General features: G+C 40.2%; 1 protein-coding gene across 1 annotated transcript; it reads right to left on the bottom strand.

The window, feature by feature from the left end:
• Positions 1-302: 302 nt before the first annotated feature.
• LOC143412324 (protein NLRC3-like) lies at positions 303-18,477 on the bottom strand. Its single transcript, XM_076881075.1, has 10 exons — positions 18,317-18,477; positions 18,108-18,221; positions 16,101-16,179; positions 15,734-15,938; positions 13,789-15,592; positions 11,776-11,949; positions 10,876-11,049; positions 9,602-9,775; positions 4,054-4,100; positions 303-3,881 (listed from the first exon to the last, which is right to left on the bottom strand). The coding sequence occupies exons 1-10, from the start codon at positions 18,472-18,474 to the stop codon at positions 3,352-3,354; spliced, it is 3,459 nt and encodes a 1,152-aa protein (XP_076737190.1). The 5' UTR covers positions 18,475-18,477; the 3' UTR covers positions 303-3,351.
• Positions 18,478-19,472: the final 995 nt, after the last annotated feature.

Genomic DNA, 19,472 nt, shown 5'->3' with positions numbered 1-19,472 from the left:
TAATCAGGGCTGCTATTGCTCAGTTATGACTTTGCAAGTTCCATGGTAAGACAGTGTATACATGACTTTATAGTCATTGATAACTATGGCCTGTGGTGAGTGATGTTTTTGATGTGTTTTGATCCACTTAATCAATATAAATAAAGCGCGGTTTGTGTCTGTGTTTTGCTTTTTTATTTTGTGGGACAAGCAAACATGTTGGTGCTTGTATCTACTTTTGATCTGCTTCACTGTGAGCTGATGGTGACCGTTAAAAAAACAAAAAAAAAACTGAGTCAAATATGATTAGACCATAGGAAAAGTCTGAGTTTAAACACATGAATATATTTTATTGATTATTTAATTGTCTGTTGCTGTCCAACATCAACCTTTGAGATTTGAAGTAAGCTTTAACTGAAGTTCATCATCGTTCCACAGAGTGGCGCTGCAACACAGAGATAACTATAAAATGCAGGTTGAGGAAATAATAAACACGTATTTAATATGTTTGCTGTACATGTACTTTTCTTTTTAGTCACACAATACTTAAATATTTGTTGGTCACAGACTGAATTTTGCTGACAAATGTCTGTCAAATCTTGTACAGTCTTATACTTTAACCAAACACACATATAAAAAACAATTTTAAACGTTTTAAAAGTGATAAAAAATAATAAACAAAAAAACACAGAGCATCCAGAAAGTATTCAAAGCACTTCGCTTGTTCCACATATTGTCATGTTACAGCCTTATTACAAAATGGATTCATTTAATTGTTCACAGGCGAGTATGTAAAGCCTTTGCTGTGGCACTAAAAACTGAGCTCACATGCATCCTGTTTTGGTGCATCTATTGATCATCTCTCAGATCTTTCCCAACTTGATAAGAGTCCACCTGTGGAAAATTCATTTGATTGGTGATGGTTTTTTATAACTTAGGATTTGATAAGATCATATGGTTGACGGTGCATGCCAGAGCACCATGAAGTCCAAGGAATTACAGTATTAATTATGTCGACTGCTGAGACAGAACTGTATCTAGGAAAAAAATCTGGGGAAGAGTAAAGAAATTTCTGCAGCACTGAAAGACCCAGAGAGTACAGCAGTTGCCATCATCTGTGAATAGAAGAAGTCTGGAAGGATTCTTCCTAGAGCTGGCTGCCAAACCAATGTGAGCAATGGTAGAAGATGAGCTGAGTGTAGGTGACCAAGAATCCAATGGTCACTCTGACAGAGCTCCAGCCTTGCTCTATGGAGAGAAAAGAGATTTCCAGAAGGACAACTATTTCTGAAGCTCTCCACCAACAAGGCCTGTATGGTAGAGTGGTCAGATGGAAGCCACACCTCAGGAAAAGACACATGATAGCCTGTCTACAGTTTGTCAAAAGGGAACTGAATGACTTGCAAAAGATATCAAGGGAGTGATTTTGAGACCAATCTGTGAATGTCCTTTTTAAAAAAAAAATCTATATATATCATTAATCATTTATTTATCCAGGTAAAATCTCACTGAGATTCAGTGGCTGTGCACTAATGCTCTCAATTAACCTGGTGGAACTTAAGAGGTCCGGCAAGGAATGATAGGAGAAAGGGCCTAAAAACATAGCTGTACCAAGTTTAAAGCATCACACTCAAAAATACTAGAGGCTGTAAGTGCTGCCATTTAACTGCAGGTAACAAACTGCACTCCAGGTAAAATTTAATACATCTGTCATAGATTATCACCAAACACATTTCCTTATTCATCATCCCTTATTATTACAGTACATTGCATTGCAAATATAAAACATAAGTAGTAACATCACTGACAGTTTTGTTGGGAGTGATTATGTCAAAATGTTCCTGTAGAGATGGAAATCTACCTTTTATGCCAGACTGCATGGATGAAGAAGCAGTTCATTAAATTTCCAATCTCTGTCAATCTCAAATACACAAAACACCAACGATACACCACGAGCAGTGAGAGGATTCACTCTGGTTTATATCTGGTAATAAATATCTTCTCAAAAAAGCAAAGTAGTATTGCAACATGGCATTTGGGTCTTCTAACTAAAATAGGAAATTAGGAACATAACTAGTGCCATCATAGCCAGACCTGGCCCACATCTGGTTGACATACACCCTGCCAGGACACCAGACAGTCAGAAGTGCCAGCTTGATGCCGGATTTGGGCCAGACCTGTTTTCTATGAAGCTGGGCAACATAAACCAAACCACAATTGGGCCAGATGTGACATGCCATCACATAAACGGTTTATCTACACCAGGTCTGGCCCATATCTGGATGACATATCACTTATCATGCCAGAAGTCAGCCAGCAGTGCTGGCTTGACACCAGATCCAGGCCAGACCTGTCTGCTATGTGGGTTAATATCCAAACATGCATATGGTAGTGTCTGGGTTATAGTAAGGGTTCGTGGGCAGGTCGGCCAATGAGGATGCAGCCTTTTGTTAGCCCTGAGCCAAATATCTGAAACATGTTGCTAGCATCAAAAATCAAAAAATAACTTTTCAACAATCAGAGAAATTTCCGGTTTGAACATTTGATCTGCTGACTTTGAACTGTTTTCATTAAACATCAGATTGAAGTGATTTCATTCATTTCATTCTGTTTGTTGTTGTTGTTTTTTCTTTGTTTTCTTGACAGTGGGAACACATTGAGGCCACCTACAGGGCAGGTGGGGGACAGCAGGGATCTGAAATCATATGAGAAGTTAGTGAGTGAGAAGTGGAAAAAATTGACTTAAGATGGCTCTAAGTGCTAAAAGTTGTTCTCAAACAGAAGATAAATCCACTGATTCTTTTGTAAAGTTCATCTGGTGCTCACATGAATCCTGTGAAGGAAACTTTACTTCACTGAATGTTTCTTCAACGCTCATTTCAACATGTTGAAGTCATGAATGATCCACTCTCAGTCTGCACTCAGAGTGGATCATTCATGACATCTAAGGTGTGTCGTGTGACATGTTCAGTATTGTCACACATGTCTAGATTGTCCCTGATATCATAACTGCTCAAACGCTTATCTTGTTTTATCTCTGTTGTGGCCAGTGCTATCCTCTATGCTGTTGCATGCTGGGGCAGCAGATTGAGGCCAGTAATGTTGTGGGGATGGAGCTGGACTCCCTTAGGGTGGTGTCTGAGAGGCAGATGTTGTCCAAGATAAAGACAATGTGGGATAATACCTCCCACCCACTCCAGCACCACTGAACGACACAGGAAATCATTCTTGCCCATGGCCATCTCCCTCTAAAACTCCTCCATCTAACACACTTTAAACACTGCAATAGTTACACGCTGTTTGCACACGCTCTTTTCTACTCAACAGTCAGAGTGTTTCTCCAACAGGAGGACTTTCTTTACACTCAACTCATCACAGACACACTGACGAACCAGGAGATCTGAACCAAAACCCAGGATAGAGAGTTTGAGTGAATGTGGTGTTGAAGGTGTGGAGGTGGATCAGAGTGTCAGAGGAGACTCTGTAGAAGGACAGAGTGCCAGCAGGACAGTCCACATACACCGCTACTCTGTTAGAGACAGAGTAGGACGAGGAGGTGATGGATCTTTCTGTCTTATTTTGCCTGACAGAACGAGGACGATCATCAGAGCAGATGAGACTCCAGGACTGATCATTCCATCCAAACAAACAGTCAGTACTGTCTCCTTTCCTTCTGATTTTTCTGGAACTCACTGATATCTCAACGTCTCCTGTCCACTCGACCTCCCAGTAAGAGCGACCAGTCAGACCATCTCTACACAGCAGCTGTTCATAAACATCAAATCTGTCTGGATGATCAGGATATGACTGAACCTCCTCAGCATGTGTCACCTTCCTGTTGTTGTCAGACAGTTTGAGGTTTGTGTGTACTGTGTTTGTGTCGATTGTGAGTTGACAGAAATCTGATGGAGAGAACAAACACAATCCAGCTGCAGTTATTGATCCATCATCTGTTCATTGATTGACACTTTGATGACTCCTGACACCAGAGATGTGAATGAGTGATGTGACAGTTTGAAGATGGTTGAATGTGTGCTGCTTTGTTTTCATGAATCACATTAAAAACACACTTACACTTCTTCAGACCAGGTCTCAACCATCGGACTCCAGCAGGCTCCACCCTGAAAGGAGGAGGGGGATCAGACCAGCACAGTCTCTTTCAGCATGAACACATGGACATTACATGGCTGTCATACACACACTGTTAGACACTGATAAAGGAGCAGTTCAACACTGTGGTCTTTTCCTGTTTCATATGTTAGGCTATGCCCTCTCTAATTTTGGTAATTCCACGCCAGTGGAAACTAGGGCAGGGCCATATCATACCATTCACGGTAATAGCGGTATAACGTTGGGCAACGATAAGAAAATGAAATATCGCGACAGAATATGGGTAAAACGCGCATGCCTTTGTTTTCATACGCACATTTCGGAAAAAGCATGGCGGCGACAGAGAATTAGGAGAGCGAAAGCGGATCATTGAATGAAACAGATGAACCAGAATTGGTTTGTAAAAATGCTGCAACTTCCGTGGTGTGGAACTGGTTTGGCTTTCGTCCGTCAGATACACAACAAAGCACTATTTTTGGTGGAGCATGCTAGTGTAACCCGTTCAAGTGTTACGCCTGTTGTTGCTGCGTTGTGTTCTGGCGTGAAAGTAAGAGGCAGGAGACAGTACTGGGTCTTTGGCTCTTTACTGCACATCTGCAACACAGAAATATGTGTCTGATCTGTGTGTGTCACGCGCCTGGCAGTACACCTCTCCCCCAGCCATGCTGAAAGGAGCTGTGACCGGGGCACAAATGCACGCGCCTACGTCACCACGCAGCGCGCACACACTCGAACGCACACAGACTCAGATCACACAGGTAGGAGACCGAGATGCAAAAATGACATATTTAATCCAAAAAAAATGTGTTTTGGGTGAAATTCACAAGTATTTAACACATATGTTACACTAGCGGGCCGTTGTTATTACCGTGTTTTTAGGAAAATATGGCACACTTAAAATCAATCCCTTGATTTTTCTGAAAATCGACAGAGCCCCTTATAATCCCGTGTGCCTTATGTATGAATTCTGGTTGTGTTTACTGACCTCGAAACGATTTTATGTCATACATGGCGCTCGAAAATCTGTCAAATATTTTAGTGCGACTTTGCTAAGCTACGAACTCACACCGCTTGATGGATTGTCAGAGCATTACAGCAATCGTAGGCAGGAGCCTTGCGGAGTTATACGTACTGTGCTTCAACATAATATTACTGTATTGTGTGTGTGTAACCTCTTTTTAAGTTTTGTGGATATTATACATGGTTATGCTGAGGATATGTCGGCCAATTTCCACTGGAAGTTAAACTGTCAGCAAGGAATTTGCATTTGCACTGTTATTTTTTTATATAACTTTAATGCACATAAAAAACAGCTGCTTGTTTAAGTGAAAATACATTGATGGGGTTTTGTTGCACTAATAAAGTTGTGGAGTTGTAAAGTATTTTGTCTAGCATCAATTATATCGTCAGTTATATCGTTATTGCAAATTTTCAAATGTATATCGTGATAAATATTTTTGGTCATATCGCCCTGCTCTAGTGGAAACCCAAACAACGTCCATGTCACCTCTACTTGCAGCCCACATAATGATGTGATGAAATATTTTTTTTAATTATTATTCAAAAATTATAATTAACACTACATAGCATAGCATAGAATGTATGAAGCATGTAAAAATAATAATAACCACTGCAGCCAAAAAGAGTGCCTGACGAGCCCAGTCGTAAGTAAGCTATTAAGACTCGACTGTACACTGTGTTCGTGTTTTCCTCCGAAACAACAAGTTCCACTGGAGCAGCCTTTCAACGCCTCTCTCTAGACAACACAGTAAAGCTAGTTTTTATGGCTACGACCCTGACACGGAACCCTATATATTACCCAGAGGTCCCTGTACTATGGTACTATCTCTAATAATCGGCTGTAGTTAAACCTTTACTTAAAAAGCCATCCCTAGTCTCAGCTGTCTTAGCTAATTATAGGCCAATCTCCAACTTTCCTTTCATATCAAAAATCCTTGAAAGAGTAGTTGTCAAACAGCTAACAGATCATCTGCAGAGGAATGGTTTATTTGAAGAGTTTCAGTCAGGTTTCAGAGCTCATCACAGCACAGAAACAGCTTTAGTGAAGGTTACAAATGATTTTCTTATGGCCTCTGACAGTGGACTCATCTCTGTGCTTGTCCTGCTAAACCTCAGTGCAGCATTCGATACTGTTGACCATAATATCCTATTAGAGCGATTAGAACATGCTGTAGGCATTACAGGTACTGTAATGTATCAGATCTATCTAATAGACTCCAATTTGTACATGTAAATGGAGAGTCCTCTTCACACACTGAGGTTATTTATGGAGTTCCACAGGGTTCAGTGCTAGGACCAATTCTGTTTACATTATACATGCTTCCCTTAGGCAGCATCATTAGAAGACATTGCATAAATTTTCACTGCTATGCAGATGACACCCAGCTTTATCTATCTTTGAAGCCAGATAACACACACCAATTGACTATGTGCACGTTAGCATATGCTACTTCCGGTGCGGAAACTCCTGTGGGGAGCTTTGTTTCCGGTGTCCTATTCGCGACTGGTTTACGGTCCAAAACAAGTTAAGCAAGTGAATGAATCAAGCGGCGATTTACATTTCTATAGATGTTTTGGGCATTTACCCAATATATCTGTAAATGATGTTCATCGACTTGTCGATATTTTTCCCTGCGCCTCAGGGCAAAAGAGAAAATGGATTCAAATGTTATATTTCTCAGCTGTCCCTCGTTTATCGCGGGTGTTATGTTCTAACAATAACCAGCGATAGGTGAAATCAAGTAGCCAATTTTATTTTTTGACGGTGCAAAACATTTCGTGGACATCGTGGATATACAGTACTGCACTTCAGAGTCACACTACTAGCGATCGATGCAGCGATTCTGTACTGTACAGGAGAGACGTCACGGAGGAGATTGTCTGCAGCGATCAGGACGCAGGACACAATGTGACGTAAAAAAAAGCATGCAAACTTGAAAGGTGAACCGCGTTATAGCGAAGGACCGCTGTAATTTTTAAGGTAAGTCACAACATACCCTTCATACATACTAATGTATAGAAACCATTACCAGCAATCATTCATTTTTTGTGTGGCTTTTTTCACGGTTTGTTAACATGCTGTGTAGGTGTGTACTTGACTAGCTGATCTCGACATAACGGGGGAAACATCTGGTTTGACTATTCTTCACCTGTAGTTTGAATGCTGAACATTTGCCTGTTTAAATCATAAGACCAGTCACTATACAGAGATGTGCTTCTGAATGTGGATGATGTGTCTTCTGCTGCAGTGATGCAGTTCTGCTTGTGTTGAGTGATAAACAACTGATCGATCTAAACTCTTTAAACTCAAAATTGATCATTAGATTTTTTTTTATGACACAACAGTGGTGAGTGTTCCCACCTTCTCCTCTTTGTAACTTAACGCGATCTTTCCGTTTTCAAGTTTTGGACATGATTTTGGAGTATATCTTCGGAGTAGCGATTGACCGCAAAGTAAAGCTACCGGAAATGTACAACCCCACATCCGGTCTCAAAGCAGGAAGTTAGCATTTTCTCGTGCACATGGTTAATTAGTTAAACTGCAGGAATGTCTTAAAGACATAAAGACCTGGATGGCCGCTAACTTTCTGCTTCTTAATTCAGATAAAACTGAGGTTATTGTACTCGGCCCTGAAAATCTTAGAAATATGGTATCTAACCAGATTCTTACCCTGGATGGCATTACCTTGGCCTCCAGTAACGCTGTGAGGAACCTTGGAGTTATTTTTGACCAGGACATGTCCTTCAACGCACATATTAAACAAATATGTAAGACTGCTTTCTTCCATTTGCGCAACATCTCTAAAGTTAGAATTATCCTGTCTCAGAGTGACGCTGAAAAACTAGTTCATGCATTTATTACTTCCAGGCTGGACTACTGCAATTCATTATTATCAGGATGTCAAAAAAACTCACTGAAAAGCCTTCAACTAATCCAAAATGCTGCAGCAAGAGTCCTGACAGGGACTAGAAAGAGAGCATATTTCTCCTGTTTTGGCTTCCCGTCATTGGCTTCCTGTTAAATCCAGAACTGAATTCAAAATCCTGCTCCTCACATACAAGGTCTTAAATAATCAGGCCCCATCTTATCTTAATGTCCTTGTAGTACCATATCACCCTATTAGAGCACTTCGCTCTCGCTCTGCAGGCCTACTTGTTGTTCCTAGAGTATTTAAAAGTAGAATGGGAGGGAGGGCCTTCATTTTTCAGGCCCCTCTTCTGTGGAACCAGCTTCCAGTTTGGATTTGGGAGACAGACACTATCTCTACTTTTAAGATTAGGCTTAAAACTTTCCTTTTTGCTAAAGCATATAGTTAGGGCTGGACCAGGTGACCCTGAATTCTCCCTTAGTTATGCTGCAATAGATGTAGGCTGCCGGGGATTCCCATGATGCATTGAGTTTTTCCTTTCCAGTCACCTTTCTCACTCACTATGTGTTAATAGACCTCTCTGCATTGAATCATATCTGTTATTAACCTCTGTCTCTCTTCCACAGCATGTCTTTATCCTGTTTTCCTTCTCTCACCCCAACCGGTCGCAGCAGATGCCCCCGCCCCTCCCTGAGCCTGGCTCTGCCAGAGGTTTCTTCCTGTTAAAAGAGAGTTTTTCTTTCCCACTGTCGCCAAAGTGCTGCTCATAGCACTTTGTCATATGATTGTTGGGGTTTTGTATTTTGTATTATTGTAGTGTCTACCTTACAATACAAAGCACCTTGAGGTGACTGTTGTTGTGATTTGGCGCTATATAAATAAAATTGAATTGAATTGTTCCCACCTTGTGTTTCCCGATTTTGTAGTTTTTCCTTTTGGCTATTTAAGGCTTCTTTTCATCACTTCCTCACCTGGAATTAATTTTTAAATCCTCAGCATTTAATTCAGAGCATTTTACAATCAGGCTCCTGTGTATGTAGTCCATCTCCACCATCACTCTTTATCTCACTCACTCTGTGTTTCATAAAACTGCATAAGGTCATCAAACAAGTTAATTATCTTAATTAAATTTACAATAACACTTATCATTATCCTGTTCTTTTTAGGTTCAACTAGAGTTAGCTTTATTAACACTTTACAAATGATTCATTTTTCAACTTTTGGTCAAGCTAGGTAAACAACTTCCCCTGCTTCCAGTCATTTTACGAAGCTAGGCAGACCTCATCAGAGAAATGCTTCTGTAGGGAGATTAATCTAATTTGAATCAGGTCGAACAGAAGACGATTTTTCTTAAAAATGACTGAACTAGTATAAACATGCAGATATCTCTGCAAATTGTGAATATGTGAAGAGCAAAAGACAGTTATTGTTGGTGAAAAATGTCTCCTTGTAAACTCCCCTACATTAATATCTTAATCATTCAGATAGATTAGTGTTTCTGTTCCTGAAAATTTTTCTTCAGTGTTATTATTCATGTCACATCCATATGAAAACAAACAAAGAGTGAAGGACACAGGAAATGTTTCCAGCTCTTCCACCTCTATCAGACATTCTCTCAATACCTCAGAGTGTCCAGTCTCCAGCGTGGAGCCTTCCGTCCAGCCGAAAAGAGCTTCATTTCCGAGTTGCCTGGATGATTGTAGCTCAGGTCCAGCTCTCTCAGATAGGAGGGGTTGGAGCTCAGAGCTGTGGCCAGAGAAGTACAGCATTCCTCTGTGATCAGGCAGCCTGACAGACTGCAGACACACAAAACAATCTATCTTTGAACACTTCATAGGAGGGAAGGATGTGAAAGATGAAGACTAAAACTAAATGGTGGTGGCTGTAGCTCAGGTGGCAGAGCAGGTCAGCCACTAATCAGAAGGTCGGTGGTTTGATCCCAGGCTGCCTCCTGGCTGCATGCCAAGTATCCATGGGCAAGATACTAACCCCATGTTTGCCTACTGGTGGTGGTCAGAGGGCCCGGTGGTGCCAGTGTCCGGCAGCCTCGCCTCTGCCAGTGCGCCCCAGGGTGGCTGTGGCTACAATGTAGCTTGCCATCACCAGTGTGTGAATGTGTGTGTGAATGGGTGAATGACTGAATGTAGTGTAAAGCGCTTTGGGGTCCTTAGGGACTAGAAAAGTGCTATACAAATGCAGGCCATTAACCATTTTAAAGGATCCATAATGCTCATAGAATGTCTTGACATGTGGCAGCTTGCAACAAAAAAAAAAGTCACATCTGCTGGAGCACACTGCTGTTTTTGTTTGGCTTGGTGAAGCTTTACAGACAGTTCAGAGTCTTATTAGACTCTAACAAAGGGAAACTAAAATATCTGACAATTCTATAAGCGTTAGTAATTCATTTGGTAATGCAATACTGAGTGGAAGTGATTTAATCCTGACCTGAGAGTTTCTAGTTTACAGTATGGACTTTTCACTCCAGCAGACAGAACATTCACTCCTGAGTCATGTAGGTTGTTATCACTCAGATCCAGCACTCTTAGACTGCAGGGCTGGGAGCTAAGAATTGAAGACAGACTTTCACAGCTTTTCTTTGTGAGGTTACAGCCAATCAGTCTAGAAATAAAGAGCAAAAGACCAAAAATGGGTTAAAGTGAATTGATAGAGTACTAAGGAGTTGGGAGTTTTATAATAATAATAATCTTTCATATCTAGCTGGAATTGTTATTCCTTTATTTCAAACACATCAGAACTGTGGCAATTTAATGTAATTAATAAATAAAGACAAATAATAAAATACAAATGATGAAACCGATCATTAGTAACTATGATTTTTAAAAAAAATAATAATAATAATTTCATTTGATAAAAAATAAACAGTCCTTGATTTGACCTCAAAGTTTCCAGTGCACAATGTGGACTCTGTAGTCCAACAGAAAGAAGCTTCACTCCTGAATCCTGCAGGTTGTTGTTGTTTGCATCCAGCTCTCTCAAACTAGACGACTGGGAGCTGAGGACTGAGGACAGAGCTTCACAGCTTCTCTCTGAGAGGTTACAGGCACTCAGTCTAAAAAATGAACACAAAAACAAAAACAATGAAATTAAAGTGTATTGATGGTGCAATGATGACTTATTAGATTTGATAATAGTTACTATTATTTCAGGACAGGCTTGAATTATTACTTCTTTATTTTAAACACAGAAATGTGTTAATTTAGTATTTAGAACTTGTGAAAAATACAAAACTACACCAACGGATTGCTGATGGTGACCATTATTTGCTGTGCTTTTTATAAAACAGGAAATTATATAATTTGATGAAAAATAAAACATTATTTGATCTGACCTCAGAGTTTGCAGCATACAACTTGGATTTAGCAATGCAGCTAACAGAAGCTTCACTCCTGAATCCTGGAGGTTGTTGTTATTCAGGTCCAGCACTCTCATGCTAGAGAACGGAGAGCTAAGAACCGAGGACAGATATTCACAGCTTTTCTCTGAGAGGGAACAGCCTCCCAATCTTGAAAAATAAAGAAAACAAAAAGACTGGATGCAAAATGTACCAATAGTTCAGTGAAAAAATTAGTACATTTAGCCATATTCATTGTCATTTCAGAGGCAGCAAGAATTGCGATCATCTAATTTTACACATTAGAAATTTGGCAATTTACTTGAAAGACAAATAATACAAATTACTGAATTACAAAACCAAGTAGATTAATTTGACCTTTATTAGCTGAGTTTTAATTGTTTCATTATAATTTGATGAAAAATAACTATCCTTTAATCTGACCTCAGAATTTCCAGTGTACAGTGTGGACTCTGCAGTCCAACAGACAGAAGCTTCACCCCCGAATCCTGCAGGTTGTTGTTGCTTGCATCCAGCTCTCTCAAACTAGACGACTGGGAGCTGAGGACTGAGGACAGAGCTTCACAGCTTCTCTCTGAGAGGAAACATTCACTAAACCTGGAAAACAAACAGTTAAAAAAACAACTTCAAACAATTTTAATGTTTAACCTAAATAACAAAAACAAAATCTATTATGCAGTACAATTCATAGTTAAGTCGGGAACAAATAGAAAAATTGCTCAGATGAAACCAATGTAACGCTCTCAAATTACAACCACAAACTTATATGTTTTTTATCAAGATTTTCTGTTATAGACCAACACAAAGTTGCACATAATTGTGAAGCGGTACAAAAATGATACATGGTTTTCAAAATTTTAAGCAAATAAAAATCTGAAACCGTTAGCATACATTTGTATACATTTGTCTTGTTCTGGCCTCCTTAGACTGGCTTCCAACTGAATTTAGAATCTATTTTAAAATCCTATTACTGTTTTTTAAATCCTTAATTGGTCTGGAGTCTGTATATTTGTCCGATCTGCTGAAGCACTATGTCCCCCCTCGTTTACTCTTGTCAGCTGAGCAGCTGTTGCTCTCAGTTCCTAAATCATGGCTGAATCTTAGAAGAGACCAAACATTCTCGATTGTGGCCTCAAAGCTTTGGAATGATATTTGTCTTCCTATTAGGCAATCTACATCAGTGGTAGTTTTTTAAGCTGGTTAACCTCCTAAGACCCAAACTCTTTGATGCCATGCATTTTTAATTTCTATTTGCTATTTGGGCTGATTGGGACCTGATGAATGTAAGAACAAAGAATTATCTTTTTACCTGATTTTGCTCTACAAGGGCATATATATCATATCATATATCATATATCCACATATGAGAACATTCATTTAAAATTTCGATAGAACAGTGGCTTGTGTGTGTTTGTCTGTGAATGACTTGGCCCTCAAACAATGATCAGGTGACTCTTTCGTTTCAGTTTATTTAACTTCCACACAATATTTCCAGCTGACGTTTTCCATGACTGATCAGTTTTCCACTGAACCCACTCTCCATATTCCACAGCCCAATTGCCGGCATCACTAAAAGCGGAAATTTCATTAGTCTGATTACCTCCACCTGGACCTAAGCTTCCCTGGTACTGGCCCTTGAGCCCGCTGCACCACCTCATGCTGAAATCTGTTCCTTCTGCTCCCTGTGACTCTTCACCTGTTCCTGTTTGAAATTACAGTATTTTGCTGCAATAGGACATGGTCTCCAGCCACCAGTTTGGATATCTATGACAGTCTCTTTTATTTGTTTTTCATTTTCTCCATTCTCAGTTAGAGACTTGATGGAATTCTTCATCATTCACCCTTCTTCATAACTATCTGTGAAGCATCAGTTGATGTAATCTTTGAGTGTTTAATTCTGAGCTAAAATTCTGTTTTGTTTCCCGCGAACTCTCTGGTATCTGATGTAACCTACAGCATTTTCTTTTCTATCACTTAACTTTCCATCACTTCTGTCACTTACCTCACTTTCTCTTTGGATGTGTCCTTAAACAATTAATGGCTAAATAAAATAAAAAAACTCTCCAAAGAAGATTAATTCAAAATTCCTCCACAGTAATGTGAAAGCACCATTGCCAGTTTTCAAGAGTGCATGTTGGATTACTTTTTGCATACAGGGCCAACAAAGTTTTGATATATTTTATTAGGAAATAGAAGCCATCATAATTTAAAAAATGAATTTTGGATTTACTTGAGTAATTTTTGTCTAATATTGCAATGCGTTTAATGACGCAAAACATTTAAGTGTGAAAAATATACAAAAAAACAAACCAAAAATTTGTCTGCAACTGTTGACAATCATTCACTTCATTTTTTTAAGGTTAAGGTTGCACATGATTTTTTTTTTCAAGTTGAATTTAAGGGATGAAGGGAAAAAAAGTAAACCACATGACTCACAGAGCTTTGTTGGAGGCTTTGACCACTGGCAGCAGCCTCAGAAGAGCCTCCTCTGAAGCAGAGTATTTCTTCAGGTCAAACACATCCAGATCTTTTTCTGATGACAGTAAGATGAAGACCAGAGCTGACCACTGAGCAGGAGACAGTTCATCTGTGGAGAGACTTCCTGAACTAAGGGACTGTTGGATCTCCTCCACTAGAGAACGATCATTCAGTTCATTCAGACAGTGGAGCAGATTGATACTCTTATCTGCACTCAGGTTCTCGCTGAGCTTCTTCTTGATGTACAGGAGTGTTTTCTGATTGGTCCGTGAGTTACTTCCTGTCTTTGGCAACAGGCCCCGTAGGAGAGTCTGATTGGTCTTAAGACAAAGACCCAGGAGGAAGCGGAGGAACAAGTCCAGCTGTCCATGTTGGCTCTGTAAGGCCTTGTCCACAGCACTCCGGTAGAAAGATTTAAAATTTCTTTTTTTCCCAAATAAATTAGACTTCTTGGAGGTTGTTTGTTGTTCTTCCAGCAGATTGATGCCAGAGTTGATGAAGGTCAGATGGACATGAAGAGCAGCCAGAAACTCCTGAACACTCAGATGGATGAAGCAGTACACCTTGTCCTGGTACAGTCCTTTCTCCTCTTTAAAGATCTGTGTGAACATTCCTGAGTACACTGAGGTTGCTCTGATATCGATGCCACAGTCTGTCAGGTCTGATTCATAGAAGATCAGGTTTCCTTTATGCAGCTGATCAAAAGCAAGTTTCCCCAGAGACTCAATCATCTTCCTGCTCTCTGGACTCCAGTGTGAATCTCTCTCAGCCCCTCCATCATACTTGACCTTCTTCACTTTGGCCTGAACCACCAGGAAGTGGATGTACATATCAGTCAGGGTCTTGGGCAGCTGTCCTCCCTCTCTGGTTTTCAGCACATCCTCCAGAACTGTAGCAGTGATCCAGCAGAAGACTGGGATGTGGCACATGATGTGGAGGCTTCGTGATGTCTTGATGTGGGAGATGATCCTGCTGGCCTGCTCCTCATCTCTGAATCTCTTCCTGAAGTACTCCTCCTTCTGTGGGTCAGTGAACCCTCTGACCTCAGTCACAATGTCAACACACTGTGGAGGGATCTGATTGGCTGCTGCAGGTCGTGTGGTTATCCAGAGGTGAGCAGATGGAAGCAGTTTCCCCCTGATGAGATTTATCAGCAGCACATCCACTGAGCTGGACTTTCTAGGGTCAGTCAAGATTGTAGTTTTGTGGAAGTCCAGAGGAAGTCGACACTCATCCAGACCATCAAAGATGAACACAACCTGGAAGTCTTCAAATCTGCAGATTCCTGCTTCTTTGGTTTCAGTAAAGAAGTGATGAACAAGTTCCACCAAGCTGAACGTTTCCTCTTTCACCACATTCAGCTCTCTGAAAGTTAATGGAAATATAAACCGGATGTCCTTGTTGGCTTTGTCTTCAGCCCAATCGAGGGTGTATTTCTGTGTTAAGACTGTTTTCCCAATGCCAGCCACTCCCTTTGTCAGCACTGTTCTGATTGGTTCATCTTTTTCAAGTGAGGCTTTAAAGATGTCTTCCTGTCTGATTGTTCTTTCTGGTCTGTCTGGTTTCCTGGATGCTTTTTCAATCTGTCTGACCTCATGTTCATCATTGACCTCTGCAGTCCCTCCCTCTGTGATGTAGAGCTCTGTGTAGATCTGATTCAGAAGGGTTGGGTTTCCTGCTTTAGCGATCCCCTCAAACACACACTCGAACTTCTTCTTCAGCTCAGATTTAAGTTTACGATGACAAACTTCAGCAAGGCTTTCTGAATAAAGAAAGAATATCAGTTCATCTTTTACATAGTCCATATCAGAATGTGGTCTTTTTAAATACATGTTGGTTCATCTCTTGAAATTTTAGTTAATGTTATAACCAGCAGCTTAAATCTTTAGAGAAATCATTTTACTTCTCTGCAGACGGTCAGCCAGGTCCTCCTGCTTCATTCTCCTCAGGAAGTCCACTGTGATCTTCACAAATGCCTCTCTGCTGCTCCTCCTCTGCTCATCATCCTCCCTCTTACTCTCTAAGCATTCTGGGTAATCTGGACTCAGAACCTTCTGGATCTTCTGCAGCTCGTTCTTCACAAAAGTGATGATGTTGTCCTCCAACAGCTGGAACAGAATACTTTATGAATGACCTAATCAGACTGGAATCATGGAGCCACACATCAAATCTGTGTTGGACACACTGGCAATCCACTGGTCTACAAAGAGCAGCATGGAGATGACTGTGAACAGAGTAGATGTAAAGGTAGTTGTTGTACATGTACAGACCATAAATATGGAGTCCAGGTGTGTTTGATGCTGCTGGGCAGGCTGACCACTGGGAACCTCTGAGCTCTCCTGGTCCACTCTGTGGAGGAGCCATGAAGATTTAATCCACAAAAAAAGCCTTCACCATAAAACAAACAAACAAAAAACACACACATCTTGACATGAATTAGATCATCTGTTGGTTGTTGGAATTTGTGGGTGAAAGATGTGGGCATAGTCATTTCTGCACAGGGCCTTATTTGCATTTGTACTTGTATGAGTTTCCCTTTCAGATAATAAGATGATGAACAAAAAAATCAAATATACAAATCATATTCAAGTGTCCTACCATTCATATCGTGATTAATGACAGTATGTTCTGTTTAGTATTGAAAAAAACTCCAAAATCTTTATTCCTTAAATAACTTCAAGTTTGTTTTGGATAACACTGATCACATTTTAAGCTGTATCATCTTACATGTTGGAGAACTCCCAACCAACCTAGAGTAGTCTGATAGAAATCTGAACATTATGTAGCATCTGAAATTCAACCAACTCTAGTTCAGTCTTTCTTCATAAAGATTAGAAAAACTTCCCAGTGCTTGTAAATGCCTTATCCACACCCTCATTTCCTCCTGATCAGACATTTGCAGCTGATTGTAAATGAGCCTCAAGGATGCAGCAGTGTTGCATCTAAGGTCAGTATGAAACTGTGTCACACTGAATAATGGGGAGCTGCAGTTGTAGCAGGAAGCCCTCAAAATGACTACAGCTAACAACTCCAACTAGAAATCAAAACTGGCACAAAAATCAAACACAATCAGTATAACTGAACCCTTCAAGTACCACAAACCCCACAGGCTGCAAAAGCAGAGCTGCACAGTTACAGTCTCAAACAACAACACTGAGCATTAGCTACATTAGCTGCTGGCTAGCCTCATTTAGAGCTACAAGGGTCAACAACTGAACATGACTCTGATCTGAATGCACAACATTAAAACCCCCAATTGCATTTATCCAAAGCTCACATACACAAAGCAGCTTTACACAGGTCGTCATTACTACCACACGCTGCCCTTGACAGCAGTTTGACACGTTGGCCATCTTACTCTAGAGCTTTCTCAGTTTCCTGCCCACCTTAAAAGTTTGTCTAACTTTAAGCTGTTTATCTGCAGTGGACTCTGCAGCAGCCACCAGCTACTGTAACTCAGCAAGTTAAACAGCACAGCCTGTGTGGACAGATGGATGCTGGAAGTCTCCAAACATTTAGAACAAAAAGCTTCAAATTTCTCTTTCTGTCAACAGTTCAGTGAGCAGAAGATGAACTGATATTCAAAAGGCACAAACAAAGAGAGAAAACTTTACCTTTTTTTAGCAGATTTTGCACATGTCTCAACAACTCTGTATATTTTTATATATTTTATTTATTGTTTACTCTATTTAATTTGTAAAATATGTATACACACACACACACACACACAGAGAGATTTAGCGATTCTTATATTTTTCTTGTTTTACGTTATTGTATTTTTGCACAACTCTGTTGCTTGTGAAGCTCGCACACAAGAATTTCACCCACATGTACACTGTACCAGTGTACCTGCACATGTGATGTGACAATAAAAGTGATTTGATTTGATTACAGTTTGATTTTTATTTGATGGATTTTCCGAAACGTGGCAAAAAGTGGAGAATGACTTTACTTTTTAGAAGTTAAAATAATAGCCAGTGTTTGAGTCATTATGATGCTCTGAGTTTTATGAGTAAAAGTGAAATCTGTGCAGCAAAGTTAGTGTTACCTCCTCTAACGTCCTACAACATACAGCACAATATGACTGATGGAAGAAAACACAAGCACGAGCATTATTTCCTGTTTGCTGAAGTTCAATAGCTTAGAAACCAAAGGCTTGTTTATAAGAGACAGTTTAATTGGGATTGAGGGAATGACATGTTTGCACTGCAGTTTATATCCAACAAGATCAAGCAGTTTAATCTGTTCTCAAAGAGTTCATGTTACTAACAACTCACCTCTCTGCAGAAGATTCCTGCTGGAGTTTAAAATTAATGGGTTGACTTTTAGACCGGTCACTTGCTAAAGACACACAGCTGGGTTCAGGTTCAGTTTTGAGTTTCTGAAGGATCCTGACAATTGAAGCACAAATCTTTAATCAAGGACTCATCACATAAAATAAAACGCTGACAGAATTTTAGACATTATAATAGTGACTTTAAGTTACATCTTTCTTGATGACTGTTTTTGTTGAAATCTATTAATGACATGATTCAACACAGTGTGTGCCGGTCCAGATTCAGGTTCAGGTCCAGGTCCAGGTCCAGATTCAGGTCTACCATTGATCCTGTGAGTGAAGAAAAAGTGTTTTTCATTTGCAGTCATAGAAGCTGATGAAGACTTAGAATACCTTCATCATGCCAAAGAGAAACTGATTTGCAGGCTGACCATGAGCAGAAGGAAACTCTAAACTAGTGACGGTAAGGTAAAAACAGAGCGCCACCCAGAGGTAAACACAGTCATTTACACTGTGCAGGACTAGTGATGGTCCAATGAGCAGCAGTTTATGTTGGACATTTTTTATAGAATAAAGGAATTCCTCACTCAGTGACCTTCTTTGAGATGCAGTTTAGAGGCCAGGAAACAACATCAAATCAGACACCAAACTGACATCAAGGAGTTCATGTCACTAATAGCTCACCTCTCTGCAGCAGACGCCTGCTGGTCTTTAAAATTAATGAAATGTTCATGAGACCGGTCACTCTTTAAGGACACACAGCTGGGTGGAGGTCCAGGTTGGTTCCTGTGGATAATGATGGAGCAGTGATGTGAGTGCTGAGCTGTGACATGGAGAAAAGTCATGGACAGTTAGAGATGGTCATCTCACCTCTGAGCTTTGGTCTGACTCTCATGTTCCCCACACAGAGTAGTTTCAGAGGGAGGGACTCCCTCCTCTCTGTCCTCACACTGATCCATGCTGCTGAATTCACATCCACATCAGCTCACACACACTTTCTACCTTCACCTGCAGAGAAAATACAAATCATTCATGTGCACATCGACTGTCAGGATCAGGTGTCTCCACTGTGTAGTACTCATTTGATGTTTGGAAACTCACCTTAGGATTTAGTTTAAGGAAAGGCATCAGGTGTAAAACTCACAGTTAAATTAAAATTTGGTGGGTGCACTTATTTTGGCAGAAGTCAATTGATTTCAATAACAACTTAATTGCAGTGTTTAGGCTGTCATTTCTAGCATCTACAGGGATGTTAGCATCACCTAGTATGATTATTCTGAACTCACCACTAAATCAGATTAAAAACTGAGCATGAGCCGGGTGGATGATACATAACAAATAGATTTTTTAACTTTCACAGTTAGGG

This window comes from Maylandia zebra, unplaced genomic scaffold, assembly GCF_041146795.1.
Source record: "Maylandia zebra isolate NMK-2024a unplaced genomic scaffold, Mzebra_GT3a scaffold02, whole genome shotgun sequence".
Lineage (NCBI taxonomy): Eukaryota > Metazoa > Chordata > Actinopteri > Cichliformes > Cichlidae > Maylandia > Maylandia zebra.
The sequence above is the reverse complement of the archived record's forward strand: the minus strand, read 5'-3'. Positions and strand labels throughout refer to the sequence as shown.